Source organism: Lagopus leucura, unplaced genomic scaffold (assembly GCF_019238085.1).
Source record: "Lagopus leucura isolate 7727_CA_CO unplaced genomic scaffold, USGS_WTPT01 Super-Scaffold_741, whole genome shotgun sequence".
Lineage (NCBI taxonomy): Eukaryota > Metazoa > Chordata > Aves > Galliformes > Phasianidae > Lagopus > Lagopus leucura.
This window is the reverse complement of record NW_024962256.1, coordinates 5,671,567-5,688,739: the sequence shown is the minus strand read 5'-3', so window position 1 is coordinate 5,688,739 and position 17,173 is coordinate 5,671,567. Positions and strand designations below refer to the sequence as shown.

At 41.2% G+C, this 17,173-nt stretch overlaps 1 protein-coding gene across 2 annotated transcripts in view; it reads left to right on the top strand.

The window, feature by feature from the left end:
* The first annotated feature begins 233 nt into the window (after positions 1-233).
* The window catches only part of GFRA1 (GDNF family receptor alpha 1), a 195,877-nt gene continuing 178,937 nt past the window's right edge, over positions 234-17,173 (top strand). For both annotated transcript variants that reach the window (XM_042863600.1, XM_042863599.1), the window contains exons 1-3: positions 234-559; positions 1,557-1,859; positions 3,087-3,170. In XM_042863600.1, coding sequence (XP_042719534.1) covers positions 520-559; positions 1,557-1,859; positions 3,087-3,170 — 427 coding nt within the window. In that variant the 5' untranslated portion in view covers positions 234-519. The remainder of the gene's footprint in view (positions 560-1,556; positions 1,860-3,086; positions 3,171-17,173) is intronic.

The following is a 17,173-nucleotide window of genomic DNA, read 5'->3' as shown; positions in this document are numbered from 1 at the left end:
AGCACCGCCTCCGCGCGAAGAAATAAAGTTGCGGCTCCGAGGAGGGGACGAATCCCCTCCCGCAGGGCTCGGGCAGCCGCGGGGAGCCCTGTAGGTGGCTGTCAGCGCCTCATCCCCCCACCCCTCCCCGTGAACGCTCGGTCCCTCCCCGGGCACAGGCGCTGCCCACCCAAGGAGGCGCCCGGCGCTGCTGCCCCGCTGCCGCCGCTCCGCGCACGCACAGACACACAAATAGGGTGCGTGCGCCTCCGGGAGTCAGCGCCTCCGCCTTCAGGTTGCTCAGACCTGAAACCTACGGGGAATCTCGGCGTTCTTGTCGCCGCTCCTGCTGGTGGAAGCGGTGAAGAGGAGAGATTTTTATTACTACTATTTTTATTATTTTTTTCCCCCCCTTCTCCTTATATTCAATGGATCGGAACTTGGAGTCTTTGCACCTCGGCGGTTTCGGAATATCTACATGCTGAGCCTCTTTGTTGTGGCACATCGGCTCGTTCGGTGGAACCATCCGGAGACGGCACGATGTTCCTCGCGCTGCTCTACTTGGCTCTGCCCTTAGCGGGTAAGTTGTGCGGGTGTTCTGCGCCCCGCGGAGCCGGGCGAGGGGCGTGCGGGGCCGGGTGCCCGGTGGCTGTCAGCCCACCGTTCGGACAGGAGAGTGAAGTTTCCACTACTTTGCACGGCTCTGCCTCTCGCACCGCTCGGCCGCTGCAAGCTTTGCGAGATGATAGGCTTAGCGACGTTGGGCTCCGGCAAGTCGCAGGTAAACTTTTCATTTTAATGGAAAAAGGCTGCTGAAGGGACGAGGAAGGTGGCAGCAGCCTGTGAGGGCTAGCCGCCCCAGCCTGGCAGCCAGCCCGCCGCAGGCATCCCTTGCGCCCCGAGGGGTCCGCCTCTCCGCCCGCGTCTCTGAGGGAGCGCGACGGGGGCACGGAGGAGCGGAAAGAGTTAATGTAATTTGCTTTGTTCTCATGCGAAAGCATCGGGCTGAGGAGAAAGGGAAGAAGGAGACCGTAAATTCCCGTTTTAGGATATGTGTAGCATAAGCAAAACGGTGTGGAGCCTTTAGAAAGTGACTGACGCAGAAAGGAGGCTGATATCAATCAGCGCGGATGCGTCTCTCGCGGAGCGGCCGTGCTGTTGGTGGCTGTGATGGAAATCACTGCACAGCTCGCGGAAAGTCAGGCCGAGTGCTTAACCCCGCGGTTAAACGCTGGAGCGGGAAGGGTATCTGTTTCACCAAAGCGGATCCGGAGAGGGATGAAGGCTCGTTCTGCCAGGCACGTTAACCCCTGTGGGTTTTCTTTCCTTTTTGCGTTTCCTCATAAATCGACCGGCAGGGTTAAGGCGTGCTCTTCTTCCCTCGCGCTCCCACAGAAGCGGATCCGGCTGTGAGAAGCCCACGTGCTTTAGGCCGTGCCCGAGCTTCGCCAGGTGCTGCCCGTGGGCTTTATGCAGGGAAGTACCTCACGTTGCTCGGGCTCCTGCCCCGGAGCGCCGCTTGTGGCAGCCCCATCCCACAAAGAGAGTGTGTGTTGGTTTGTGTCTCCTCTTTCCAGACGTACTTCTGTCCGCAGAAGTCAGCGGGCTGCCCGGAGGGGACCGCCTCGACTGCGTGAAAGCCAGCGATCAATGTCTCAAGGAGCAGAGCTGTAGTACTAAGTACAGGACACTGAGGCAGTGTGTAGCCGGCAAAGAGAGCAACTTCAGCCGGGCGACAGGCCTGGAGGCGAAGGATGAATGCAAAAGCGCCATGGAGGCTCTCAAGCAGAAATCTCTGTACAACTGCCGCTGCAAGAGGGGCATGAAGAAGGAGAAAAACTGCCTGCGTATTTACTGGAGCATGTACCAGAGCTTACAGGGTACGTTGCAAAACAGAAACATTACATTCCCCCTAATGCAGCCCCTCACATCTGCAGCTAGCTGCTGCCACTGAGGCTAAGCTGGGGGTCTGACCTCGTAATTCACATTGTGCTCTTCAGCTGCAAACTGAGGACCTTTCATCCGACTCGGGAACAGCTGCTGTTCCGTCTCCTGTTGTTGGGAAATCCACAATGAGGGTTTCCTCCAGGGGACCCAGCTGACCTTTCTAAACCAGAGTCAAACCAGGGCATTAGCAAGTGCAAAAGCTACAAAAACAGTCGCTTGGAGATGTTTTCCCAGTATTTCAACTCCTTAATTAGGACTCACCTAACAAGATCACAGAACACTGGAACAGTAAAATGTAACATGATGAGGAGCATTGTTTTAAAGAAAAGTTTATTGTTCCTGGTGTTTGCTAGCAATATTCCCTGGATATGCTGAGGCAGAAAAGAGAAGTTCGTGCTTCCTAGAGCAGTAGAAGTGCCAGTTAGGAGGGATGTGGCAGTGACTGACTTGTGACTTCTATTCTCATTGATGTCACTGGCCGGTTTCCCACAGTCTGCTGAGAATAGCGAAGTCCTTATGAAAGATACCCTTTTTGTCCCTGTTTTTGCTCTGGTCTTGGAATTATAGATGCTGTCCTTCATTTCCATGTGGTCCCCACTTAACTATTTTTGTGTATCTTCTTTTGTGTTCTTCCACAAAAGACAGTCGTCCCTTTTAGTTCAGTTATCCAAGCATCTACTGGAAGGTTGTCATGAGTCGATATATATTTGTGTTCTAGCTTTCATAATAAATTGCATGACTCTCAGGCATTTTCTGCATCATAAATAAATTTCCCTTCCATCAGTATCTTGTTAGGAATGTTTTGTTCCAAAGATGCTCATTTTTTGGCTGTTACCTGGACTGCTCTTCTACTGTTAGTGTAGTGAAGAGGAACTTTCCTGCTGGTGTATTGAGATGGGACAGATCTGATGATGTCAGACTGTCACTGCAAAACAAATCATGATCTTATTCATGGGGGAAGGAGAGAAAAGAGCTAGTGATGGGGATAAACAACTTGCTTCTTTCAGGTGTTTATATATATAGAGAAGTAGCCATGCAGATACGTTAAAGGGAATTACCTATCAAGTCTATTGCAGTTACTTCATTTGATAGTCAGCAACAAAATCTTAGCTTGAATTCTTGTTTTGAAAAAAAAAAAAAGAACTTTTTTTTGTCTTTAGGAAATGACTTGCTTGAGGATTCCCCCTATGAACCAGTTAACAGCAGGCTATCAGACATATTCAGGCTAGCACCGATTGTATCAGGTAAGCAGACTTAAAATTGTTTAACTGAAACATGAGTTGAATTCTGGAACTTTCATAACTCGTGGAACAGTACCTTTTTAAGTAAAGATATGAGTTGGTGACTTTCTGGATTTAAGAAGTTCATAATATGGTTGGTTTTGTAGTAATAATTAAAGCTGAAGGAGTTCTCGGCAGGATGGCAGTTTCTTGAGTCATTCTTAACAATAAATGCTAAATGTTCCTGTAGGTGGCAATCTGATTCCCTGTGTTCCTGATTCACAAATCAGTTCCTTTTTGGGAATGTGGTCAGTGCAAATTACCTCCTGTTCGCATTCAAGAACATCAGAAGATAATCTTTCAAATGTTTTCATAAGGGAATGCTTTACAGTTTCAAACAGTTTTGTTATTTTGTGCCTTTCAGAACTTGCTTGTATTAATTACAATGTTATTCATTAATTTAATTATGCTGCTTGTTTGCACTGGACTAAGTTACATTCATTTTGGATGATGTTAATTGAAACAATGAATTTGGGACATCTACAGTGGTTGAAGGTTGGAATTTAAATTCTTTTTCACAGTTTCAGAAAGTCTTCTGAGGATGCGGTCTGTACTCAGGACTTTGTTTAGTTACATAAAGAAACTGAATGTGCACAATGGAATATGCATGTTCCATATATGTGCACAATGTAACATGATGTTAAGCTGTAGTTAACTGACATGGTACAGATAAGCATTAGTAGATTGCTCTTCAAAGGAAAAAAGAAAAGAATGGAGAGAATGGCTTGACCAATTTTCAGCATTGCTTGCACTTGTTAGGACCTTAAGTCTCATTAAAAGCTGGGGGATGTAGGTTGTTAAGTATTTAATGGTACAGATTTTCAAAGGCCTATAGACACATAAAACGTAGATAACTGCCCACTGGGATTTTCAGAAAGGGCTAAGTGATTTAAATAGGTGCTAGATGCCCAGGCATTTAAAAAAATTCTAAGTGCTTAATGCATCTTTAGGTATCTTAATGCCTTTGAAAATCGGCCCTTTAGTCACTTTTCAAAATGTAACTTCAGATCCAAATTGCATACATCTTTTGAGAGCATTGCCTTAGTTTGATGATCAAGTCTACTGCAGAAGTAGGGAGAAAAAGAATGTCTGAAGAAACTTCATTCATTTATTTATCACTTAAAAAACAGACAATCCAATTTAGTACAAAAGCAAGACAAAATCAGGGAAGAGGTCTTCTAGGCTGTTTTCTTAAACGAAAGGGGCAAATTCTAACCTATCTTTGCAGTGTTATACGCTACTGAAACACCCTCTGCTTTCTGTTACGTGTTAGATTGCCCATTTTCTTGCGAAGTAATTTTTTTAGTAGTGTAGTAAGTTTCTCTACTTGTTGTGTTCAGCAGCAAAGTAGGACAAGTGACTTCTTTCCTACCACAGCCACTTGGGTTGCTGGTGGACTGCTGAGGACTCGGTCAGTGTTAATGGTACACCACAAATTACTGTTTGCTTTGATGGAAGTTTCAATCTAACAGGGATTGGAGGCCTGGATTAACAGGGAACAAACAGAAGGTGTCATACAGAGGAGAACCACCACTGTTTGGAAATATTGTCATTTTGGAGAAAAAGATGAGCAAAAACATTTTTCTTATCGTCATGGTTACTGCTGCATGTAACGTTCTTTAAAGCTGCCTCCTTAAGAGTTTTGCAGGGCTCTGCATACACCCCAAACAGCAGAACTGTGTAAGAGATTTGTATATCTTGATTTAAACAAACAAACAAAACCCTGTGCAAGCAATGTTGGCAGGCATTTCATAACTGCTAATACAGTTATTGCTGCTTAGAGATGTTTCTGCAGTGTTCCTTCTCATTAAAGTTACTTGGGTGTAATTAAAAGCAGAGGTTGCCCCTACTATCTCATGTAGGTTACTCTGTGGTACTGTGTGACTTGGTATATATCAAGGCTGTTGGTTCAGCTGAGCTTTTTTGTTTGTTTTCTACTTATTTTTGAGACAATATAGCAAATCATTATAATTGGCTTCTATCGTATGTGGGGTGGGAAGGAGCCATTTGCCTAAGATGACTATTTTGTTACATCAATCTTTTGAAGTATATATATGTCAAAGGAACGGAGGGCAGTTTTTAGGAGTTAAATTTGGCCTAATTTTGTGCTGAAGGAAGTTCAAAATTGTGTTCTTCTCTTAAACAGAACCCTGTTTTCTCATTAGGTGTTGAAGCATCAGTATGTTGACTTAAAACATTATGCAGGAATATATATATATTTTTTTGCTCGACTTGTTCCTAAGTTTGTAGTTTCTCTCAAGTTCCCATTAACCTAACAGGGAACAAATGATGAGGTCACAATATTAAAATGAAGCTTTGTTTTCTATTTTCAAGTAGCCAAAGTTGTACTGAGACTAGTGGTTTAATTAGTCTGGAACTATAAAGACAAAGTGTTCCATACAAACTTCAAAGCAAGGTTCAACAACATTGTTTTGAATGTTGAACAAACTGAAACATATAGAAGAAAGCATAAAGATGGCTAAAACAAATATGTGCTCAGTGTTTGGTTTACATGTGAAAATGTATCCTGTGTGTTCAGAGTGCTGCCTGAACTTCCTTCCTTTCCATCTGCGCTTTAAGTTCAGGATTCAGCTCTTTCTATGAAGCCAGTCTTCTGATACCCCACATTGCCAAACCCAGGACTGAGAGCCTTTCCTGTTGAAGGCCAGGGCTGTCTTATTCTTCTGATTTGGATATGTCTGATTTTTCTTTAGAAATACTGTGTCTGATGCAGCACTTCTTCCTCAAGGTTGTGAATTATTCTAGTAGGCAGCTCTTGAAATTACTGAAGACCTCTGTGTGTGTTTCAGAGAGTAACAGATTTGGGTTACTTATTGTGATGTATAAGCTTTTTGCTTAAACAGCAATTTTTGCTTAAATCTTAACAGCTTCTGAGAGGTGAAAACATTCTGAGGCCCTTGACTTCTATCACAGCTATAGTAAAGGCAAAATCTGTTGATTGGATTTTAGAGTTGAGTTTCACACCAAATTAACAGTACATGCTTGAGTTAGTTTGTCACTTGTTAAAGCTATCTACAGCTTTTCACTACCTGGGGAACAGTTTGGTTCTTGAATTTGTATTTTATTTGACATTGACCCTAATGACTGGAAGATATCTTACTATTTTGATATCAGCTGATACAATGGAGTTGTCATCTCTGTGGCATATTTCAAGAAAATATCTTGCATGAAAACTGTGGAAATACTAACAAAATAAATGTTGCTGAAATATCGCATTCATTTCCATGCAAAGTTGAGAGTCACTGAAGCCAAATAAAAAGCCTTAAGCCTTGGCTGTGAAGTGGTGTGGACAGAATACTTAATGTTAAAATGATTTGAATATTCAGATCAAGATAATTGGGATGGCATAACGCTTCTGCCTATGGATTCATTTTTAAGTTACTTACTGAAGTACAGGCTTAATAACCCACTGTTCAGCCTTGTGTATCTTTATTTTACATCTACCATGTTAAAAAATAAATAACGTACAACAAAAATCAGAGTATTTCTTTAAAAAAAAACCCTGAAGTTTTACTAGTGTAAGAGAACTGTTGAGTCACGGCCTGAGCCACTGATTGATCACCTGGGTCAACCATGGGAGCACAGGTGAGGGCAATTCAGCTGTGTGACTGGAATTCTAGACCCTATTTAGGGGCTGATAACAGTGGGGAAGGATCTCTTTCTGGAGATCCCTCCTTTAAGGAGCATTTCAGCGTGAGCCGATATCTTTGGATATGGGTGAGCATTCCTTCTTTGTTTATTCCTTTGCTATCTCACTATGGTACTGTTTCCAACTGTACGTTGGTTGACTGTACAACTAGTAATCTGTGAAGAGGTGGTTGGTTACCTGCTGCTGCTTGTGTCTTGTTGCTAGTTGTTAAAGTGCGAGACAACTAGAAATTAGTAATTCTGCCAGTATATCTTTTTAATGTGGTAAACAGTTTTTTGCAGAGTGTGTTGTATCACTAACAAATGAGAGAGAAACTGGCTTGTACGTTTGCATGTCAAAAAGGAGAGTTGCCTGATTACATATGTCTCATAAAAGGCTGTTTACTCTTGTAGGCAGTAAGTGGGAGCTTACATTTAGAAAAGGGTATCACAGAATATCCTGAGTTGTCAAGATCACCAAGTCCAACTTCTGGCTCCACACAGGACCAAAAGTCAAACCATATTTCTGAGAGTGTTGTCCAAATGCTTCTTGGGCTCTGGCCATCTTGGTGCCTTGGGGAGTGCGTTCCGGTGTATACTTTATATTTAATATGATAAATTTTTTCTAAAAGGGAGAGTTCAGTAGATAGCACAGCACACAGGGTTTCTTACTGGGGTGTCTATTTTCACATTGGAACAACTTGAGGATCTCTTAGAAATGGGTTTGGGTCTCCCTCTGGGATGCCTGCGGGGTTCAGAAGGAAGGACTGGGTTAGTGGTGTTTGCCATTCTTCTTCTGAGCCATTGGATGTCTTGTATCATGGGAGTTCACAGATCAGTGTTGGCATTGGGAATGGAGGAACTATAGAATGAACATCAATATGGAGAAAGGCTGTTTTTCAAAATGGATTCACAGTATGCAGAGGAATAGAGCTTCCTAGTCCATCTGCTTAAGACTCTTTCATTTTCCTTACTCTCATCCCTTTTCTTTTTGCTCCTTCTATGAAACACGGGGTTCACAATGGGATAACTCCCCATCATTGAATATTAGTACTGTCTAAAGTTTCATAACCCTGAAATTATTATAATCAGTAATTGATTATGTTTCCCCATACACTTTCACAATTCCTGTAGTTGCTGTGTTTCAGGTAGCATGTCTCTGAACCCTCAACTGTCAAGTGGTTTTTTTTTTTTTTTTTAATGTAGTAAATTACTTGTCTTTCATAGAATCCATACAAAGTTGTTTTCTTCTGTGTTTTTTCTTTGTGGTTTTTTTTTTTTTTTTTTTTTTTTTTTTTCCTTACATGTATTTAGGGTATATATGTTTTACCAAAAATATAAGTTAGAGCCTTTGTCCTAGCCAAAAGAATCATTGCTTTTTCCTTTTGGAGTTTGTAGTGTGTGAATTAGTGGCTTCTGCAATGAATAAATACTGCATGACGTCCCCAGTTCCAAAAGCCTGAGGCCTCTAATCCTATTCCTAAATCTGTGTGTATTTCAAATGCTACATATTTTTGTAATTTAACAGTATGTTTTCTTCAGTCATTTCTATAAGAATATTTGCAATGCCACATTTCTACAAAGTCAATTTAATTTACAAGATATTTAGTATCTTGATTTCTCTCAACTGTTTACAATTCTCTTATTAGCTCTTGCCTTTTATATTGCTGCATCTTTTATTTCCAAAAATGAGATATTTCTTGTTACTTACCTTGCACATTCACCCAATTTCATAAACAATAAACCAGATCCTATTAAGTTAATAGGAGTCTTGCAATCTGATTCTGTTCCCACTGAAGTAAGCATAACACATCAAGATCTTTTTATTTGATTACGATGTATTCTGTTTCCTGTTGTAATTTTTTGGCTTAGTTCTGGTTTTCTGATGTGCAGTTGAGCCTTTTGAAGCAGAAGAGTGAAAACGTATTCTTTATTTTGTGAGATGCACAGCTATATTTTCCTTTGTAAGATAATGTGCATTAATCAGAATTACAGATTTTAGAACCAATATTTAACATTGTTGTTAGAGTTACAAATCTAGTGCAAGTCTCCAGTGAGAATTAGTGTCCCTTTGCGTGTTGCAAGAAAAGAACAGAACAAAACAAACACAGGCATCTATTTTAGCTGCATTTAATAAAATTAAAACAGTTTGATAAAAATAAATCTAATATGACCATGTACAGTGTTTACGTTCTTTGACATTTCTGTCTGCAGATTTTCTTTGGAGAGACAACTAGGCTGGCTTCCAGTCAGATAACAAGTTATCAAGGCTGCATAGATACTAGTTGCTGATTTCCACTTCTGCCATTTTCATAATCAGATTGGACTTCACACAAAAGAAAATCACTTTGGTGGCTGTTGGCTTGCAGGAGCTCTTTGAATTTCCTGTTTTCTACATTTCTTGAAGCTAGATCTGATTATGAGAGGGGAATTAAGTACCTTGCTGAAGTAACTGATTGACTGGCTTACAAAGGCAGTGCATATGCTCTTTAACTTCAGGAGGAACGTGAACAGGCATTGAAACACCGAATAGGTATAAGCAAATATTCACATTTTGGTCCGTATTTATTGCCTCAGTGAGGTTATTGGAACTTTTTTCTAATACTTTTGAAGGGGTATTGGGGGTAAAGTTCTGTTTTCTTCAGGTCCTCTGCACAGCACAGCTTTGAGCAAATGTAGAGCTTGTCCCACTAGCCTGGGCAGGGCATGTCAAACCGTGTCAGCATTGCAAATGAGGTGAAATCTGTTTCATGGAAGGAGGAAGCATATGGTGATACAGCACAGAGTATTTCCACGTGAATGTTCAGTGTCCTTGAATGCTGGGAACAAGAGAGAATATGTAGGAGTCTTGAAGGAAACCCAGAGAGTGTTCTCCTGGGCAAGAGAAGTGTTGAGAGAGAGGCTGAAGGAGCTGGGCTTGTTGAGCCTGGAGTGGGAAAGAATCTTAGAAAACCTCTTTGTGGCCTTTCACTACTTGAAAGGAGCTGATAATCAGGAGGGAAGCTGACTTTTTACATGATCTGATAGTGAAAGGCCAAGGGGAAATGGCTTTTGTTGCAGTTTAACCTGGCAGGTGGTTAAGCACAGCATAGTCCTTTGCTCACTCCTCCCCTTCCCTGTGAGATGGGGGAGAAAATTAAAAGAAATCTACAAAATAAAACTAGTGAATTGAGATAAAACTATTTACTAAGGCAGAGAAAAGGAAAAAGGTAATAATTATGATAAAAATGTATGTAAGAATAGATGCACAGGCAGTTTTTCACCATCCCCCAAATGATGCCCAACTATCTTCCTGAGCAGCAGAAGAGAGATGAACTCCCACACCCTTCAAAACTCCTTCTGCATGATGTCATCTGGTGTGGAATTTCCTTTGGGCCAGTTTAAGTCAGTGGCCTTAGCTCTGTGACACTGCTTGATAACAACTATGAACACTGGTGTGTTACCAGCGTTGTTTTTCTGCTAAAACCAATACATAACATAGCAGAAGTTCTGTACGGAACAATTCCATCCCAGCTGAAACAGAGACAGCTTTAAACTAAAGGAGGGGAGATTTGCATTAGATGTTACGGGGAAAATTTTCCCTCAGAGGATTGTTAGGTGCTGGCATGGGCTGCCCAGAGAAGCTGTGGGTGCCCCATCCCTGGAAGTGCTTGAGGCCAGGTTGGATGTGGCCCTGGGCAGTGTGGTTTGGTGCCAGATTTAATGTTGGCAACCCTACCTATGTCGAGGGGTTGAAATGAGAAGGTCTTTAAGGTCCCTTCCAGCCCAAGCCCTTCAATGATTCTAGGACTGGTTTATAAGCGTGACTAGGCATTCCACTTATAGTGTACAGTGCATCCAGCAAAGCACATCTTTTGTCTCAGGTAGCGTTATGGGAGAGAATTGCCATCCCTTCTGTCTACATCTTCACAGAAAAGTTTCAATTATAGTGTGGTGGACCAGACATCAACTGATGAAATGCGTATGCTTTTTTGAGCAGCAAATTGCATAGCCTTCTGTTTCTCATTACAAGCCAACTTTATGGCTTGTGTAACTACCACACTACTTACGAAACAGAAGCAAAGGCATGCAGGTATCTGCAGATATCCTAGCGATACTGGTGGAATTACTTTGAGAGATGGGATGCTTTTTGCTGAGGAGAGTAGCAGGGTCTGCCCACCTTTGAGAAAGGATATAGCCATTTCAAGGACTTGGTTAGCAGGAGGCATTGTGGGCTGCAGAGGGGTGATGGGGACACAGAACTTACAAAGAGCTTCACTTTTCTGCCAGGTGTCTACAAACTGCTGTGTTGCAGGCGTAATGGGTTGGACACAGCAGCCCCATTAGCATGGCATGGTGAGAGCCTCTGACAGGTCAGTGGCACTGCAGTGGTGCAACTGCTGGCAGGTCTGACCAAAGGAGATGCCAGCACCGATTAGGAGCCTCTGTATGGCAGCCTTCCTCGGTGGGTTTGTTGGTAAGCTGCATCCCTCCCATGAAATGCAGAGAACAGTGCCAAAAAGAACAGCATCCTGCAGCCTTCTGTCTCTTGATGGCACAGCAAGGTGCACATTATGGCAGGTGATTTGCACTCTGGCTCTTAACATTAAAAGTACTTTAAAACTTTATTTTTGTAACTCTCTTTGTGTTTGATTCTCAACGATAACTTTGGCAATGTTGGAAAACCCAGTGGTATCTGTCAGGAGTTGACAGTATGTTAAAAACTCTGAGAGTAAAATGCCTGTATGTGATGAAAAGAAATAAGAATTTCTGAACTGTAAGGCAGAACTTTTGTGATAAGCGTCATTCGTTTCTTTTTTTAAGCTGTGCATTATATTATCTTAACCTTGGAGGGGAATGTGTTTACAGCTTTCATTTTAGAAATGCGATGAATTTGTTGACTAAACTAATTCTGTAATTATTTTATGTTAATGTTTAGGTATTATTTTCAAGTTACTGCATTTTCTTTGGCTGAGACTAATGAAACAGTACTATCTATACAGTTAGGGCATCAACACAATTAAGCTATTTTCTGAATAGTTCTTCAGTTACTGCAATGCTTTGACGACAGTTTTTATGTCAGACTATTGTCCTGTGCAATCTTCACTCAGCCGAAAATTTAGCATGAAATGCATGACACAGTGTAATGGCACAGAGATAGCTCTTCCTGCATAGAAATTTGCAGAAATGATGGGTTGTAAAGAGAGTTGAAGATATCAAACAATTTGAGTAGGATCCCATAAATAAAGATGCTTTTCTGCATTCAGTGGTTATATGATTTTATCACTGTCTGGTGTCCATAAAATACATCTTCCCATTAAAGTTTTGTCATGCAGCTGATGAAGTTCAAAAGTGTTAAAAGCTTCCAATCTCTTCCTTTTTAATTCTGTGCCCTAAATTCAGTATTAAAGCTCGGTTCAGCAAAGACGGTTCTTCCCCTTCCTTTTATGACAGGCTGCTCCACTCCATGTTCTCCTGTCTGATGTTATTTCTCTGCAGTCTGCCTCTGCCCCATCCCTGCTCTCCCCATCTTTGTGCTCCAACACCTCCCCATCCTCCCCCTGCCTCTACTGAGGTGACATGTCTCCTCTTTGAAAGCTGCCCTTAAACTCTGCTTTTTCCAGCATTCTCCAAACTGTTCTCTTACCCTTCATACAAGGAGTTTGAGATGTGGACTAATAAAAGAAATTGTTCCTGAGTAATGGAACTAATAAAGACTGGCTTCCTACAAATTCGCATCATCAGTCTCCTGGATGCCCCGTTCTCTGCTCAGACAGGGCTCCTATTTTCTGTCTCTGTGCTGTCTCTCTCCCTGGATACTTACTCATCACTTCACTTGTCTTTAATTCTGTCCCATGTCTCTGGTCTCTGTGGGGCAGCAGATGTCACAGCTGGGTGGGTGTTAGGCATATGCAGAAGGGCTATATGGATGTGTGTGCTGGCACCCTCTCAGAGCCAGAGAAACATCCACCTTCTCTTCAGCAGGCAGGCTTGCTCGGTCCATCTCCTCCATGCTAGTCTGCTGCTTTCCGTGACATTTCTAAGAACTTCCTCTTCATTACTCTGTCACTCTTGTCTGAATGTGTCCTATGGGTTGAAAACTTGTTGAGAGCTTTCAGGAGCATAGAGAATAAGAGAGGAGACCAATATTGCATTTACCTACATTTCCATGAAAAACTAGGATTAAAAAAAAACAAACCACCAAGTATGATTCCTGTCATATAAGCATTAGACTGTGACATATCTCATCTTATTCTAGTCTCATAAAACACCTACTGTGTTGTGCAAGTGATATAAATAAACATGCAGTGGACTTGGAACATACAGGCAATTAAGTGCAGTTGATGAATGTCACTTGTATTGGATAATTGAGGATCTCAGGATTCTTAAAATGGGAAATAATTCATGCATTTAGGTTATTTAGCATGAAAATTATTTATTCAGATTTAAACAAGAAAGGAAGGGCCAGTCCAAAAGCTGTTCTGTATGAATCCACGTATCGCATTTAATTATTTGAATAATACTGTATCATATTTACAGATGCTATCATGCTTTTTAGAGCTGTCTTCATTCCTGTTGGAATATGTTCATAAAAAAAAAAAACATCAGGAAAGATGAGATTGACCTTTTGGTGGTAGTTTCAAGAAATTCATGCCCAAATACCTGAACTTCCCCAGGCTTGCCACTTGCAAATAGAAAGGAATTTGTTTTGCACAGCAGTGGCTTTGCATTAATGAGCACTTAAGCAGCAGATTAAAATGTCTGTTTAAAAAATAGGTTAGGATTATATAATAACACAAGTCTGGGATACTAATAGCAGCGAAGATAATTTTATTGAGCAGATTAAGTGCAATTAGATCTCAACTACAGAATATTTAAATACAGTACCAGATCAAAACCCAGTCTCTGCTGCTTTACTTGCTTTCCTTCACACCTACAGGATCAGCACCTGACAGCAAAGTAAATTATCATTTTTATTGTTGTTCATTTTATATTGCCATGGGAATGTGTTTTGTGTTATCCATTAGGACCCAGAGAAACAAGCCTTTTCTCCATACACACAGTCATGAAACAAGACGTGATTGAAGACAGCAAGGTGTCTGCACTATTTGAAATGCTATTATCAATTGGTAATTTGCTTGTCAGATTTCTTTAAAGGACTGCACAGATAAGGGCTGCTATAGTTTTCTCATATCAAAAGTTGTGAGAATTACAGTTTTATGATAAACCAGTATTCCTTCATAATCTGTGTGCTTAATTTTAGTCTACTAAATAGTGAGAAGGGGACAAAAGCATGCAGTGGTTGATAGCTTTTACGACCTGATGAAGTAAACTGCTTTGATCCTTGGAGAGGTCAAACTGTTTCTAAGCAAACGTTCCCCAAGGCTGCAGATGCGTGAGATGTCTCTTCCCATTGCCAAATGTCCCACCTTCATAACAGAGCATAAAAGGAGACTTGAAAAGAAATGTGCTATGTTAAATGTATTTAAACCTGTCTATGAATTGGTGTGAGAATTGTTGAACGCAGGGTGTTGTTGACTTTTTTGCACAATATAGGAATGTCTCAACAGCTGTCCTGTGGTTTGGGTAAAATGTGAGTGTATTAATTCTTACTGCATTAATGTTTAGAGAGGAAGGCATGCAATGTATTTTCATTTAGTAAATAGAGAGTAATTTGAATCTGACTTGAAGCTTCATTTGCCTCTTTAATACATTTCTGCTGTATAGCTAAACATAACTTATCTTCATGCCCTTGACCTTTCCCTAAGAGCTGTGGGAAGATTAAAGAGCATACATGAGAATAAATAACCTATTTTAAGAAAAATGCTACCAAACGGATGGCTCAGCTTTCCATAAACTGGTACTGGTATTATGTCTTCATTGCTACAAAACATCCAGTCTGGCAGAGATGAGCCAAACAACTCTGCTGGAGCAGGGCTCTGGTTCTAGAAATGAGAAGATAGTTTCATTTTTCATTCCCTGCTCAGTCCTTGACCTCCTTGCGGAAGCTGCCAACAAAGATGCCAATTAAAATGATGATTTCTGTAGCTTGGCTATCTATCCCATAACATCCTGCCTCCCCTTGTCTTGTCCTGTGTAGTTCATCCTAGGGCTGTATAAATACTCTTGGTCATTACCCTCGTGGACTGTGCTTGAACGAGTGACTAAAAGGTGAGGTTGTCAATATATTAAGGACATCATTAATGACATAACCACAGCTATAAACTCTGAATAATTGTGACAGCTTTATTTATTTATTTATATGTTCATTATGAAATGTGTCCGTATCTCTAGGCATCTTTTAAGTTATAGTATACTTCTGGAAGCAGATGATTTTTACTGGCATCCACTGTATGCAGCCACTCTGCAGTGTTCTTAATTATCTACATTAAATTATTCACTTAACAAGACAGAGAATGGCTGCACTTGTGAAGCTGTCATCTTTAGGGCTTAGGTACTGCACTGCTGTGCAGTAATTACACAGTCTGATACTAGCTTTCACTTATGCTAATTGCAGGTAAGCTTACAAATTCCTCAGATTATTAAAATGAGAGTTATCTGCCTCCTGTTGCATTCAGTCAAGGATTTAAATGTTGCAAACTTTTGGCTCTGCTTGAATGAGAAAATGTCAGAATAAAAATCTTTCATGTTTCAATACTGGGAAAAGCTAAGAATATGAGAGTATTATTCCACTGTGCCTTTAAAAATATATTTCTAGCACAACAACTGTATGGACAGCCTTTTCTTATTATTTTAAATCATTTTAAAAATACGTATTTAATACCATATGGACTTAATAAAAGGCAAAATTGTATCTAAAAGATGATCAGTAAGTGGTGATGCCTATGATGCTAACAGGAGGCAAAAAATGGATTTCATAAATAGTGTTTTCTCTAAACTTGTTCTCAGTAGGATCTCCAGAAAAAAGCATACCCAGATTTCTGTAATGCAGGCAGTGTGCAATATCTGGCCTAGATTGTGAGGAGAAATGTAATTTACAAGTCACAGAAGGAATTCTTTTGTCCCCAAAAAAGCATGAAAGAGAGCAAATAGTTAGCTCCCCTTGAGCTAATTGAAGGACTCAGGATTGCTTTGTAAGAATCAATGTTTGAGCTTGTAGAATAATTAAAGTGAGTAGTTTCTGTCTTTAGCAAGAATGAGAAATATAATAAATGATAATGGGTCTGGGCTGTGTTGAAAAGAGCTCCTTGCCAGTGCAGCTATCAGAATGGGAGACATGTAAAGTGCCTGTAACAGATAGCTGCTCTATCTGCATAGCAGGCTGTGCTTCTTCTGTGGCAAAGAGTGGCTCTGACAGATTAGGGTGATGATTTATAATGTTCCTGGGAGTGAGTGCTACATGTTGAACAAGATCAGAGACTCGAGGAGCATGTCGCAGAGAATTAAGGTTTATTACTTATCCTTCCTCGTGGCTTTCAGAATTGAAAAGGATTTATAATATTTGAAAGATGTTTAAACTCAGAAAACCTTGGTATTTCGGAGTAATACTTTACAAATCATATTCTCCCCAGATCTTAGTTGGGCACAGTGGTCTAATTTGGGGTATTACGTTTTTGTTGTGTGACACGATATGGTAACAGGAAAGTATCCTGGTAACATTCCAGGATTTACTGTGCATGTTAGGGACAATTTATTAGATATCAGAACTGGAAAGGTTGTTTGGTGGTGTTTTTTTGTTTTTTTTTTTAACATCTTACCTTCTTAGATGTATTACTGGTGTGCAGCGAGTGTATCGTTTTGAACTATTTATTTTTACGGAGTGGCAAAGCATTAAAATCCCTCCGTAAATCACGCTCCAGCTGTTTGGCAGCACAGCTCTGAGCAGCTGCCAGCAGCGTGCCGCAGGTCCTGGGGAAGAGGAGCACGTGCCTTTGAGGTATTTTTACCACTGGGGGACTCCTGCTGTTCACGTTTCTCCTGTGCAGTTTGGATGTGCTTGGATGATGGAGTTCGTGAGAAGGACGTGGGGCAGTGGGGCTGCAGGAGGTGCAGTCGGCGTAGTTGTCAGAGAGAACTGTGTTAATTTTACTTGGCAAATGTGGCGTTTACCTCGTTGGTGTTACACAAGTGTTAAGCTGGGCTGTTTCTCGTCACATCTGGTGCTAGCTTGAGAGGCTGCATGGTTTGTAGGAGATGTGGCCGAGTTCATTCTTTTGACAGTTTTATCCTTAGCCTTTTTAAGGCTTGAGTGAGGAGGTGCTGCCAGGATTTTTTTTTTCGTATTAAATGTAAAAGCTGAGCTAATGTATATTTGGCAGACGCAGGCACTTGGAGGTCAGGACGTTTATGACTTTGCTTTTTCTCTTTTGCACAATTCC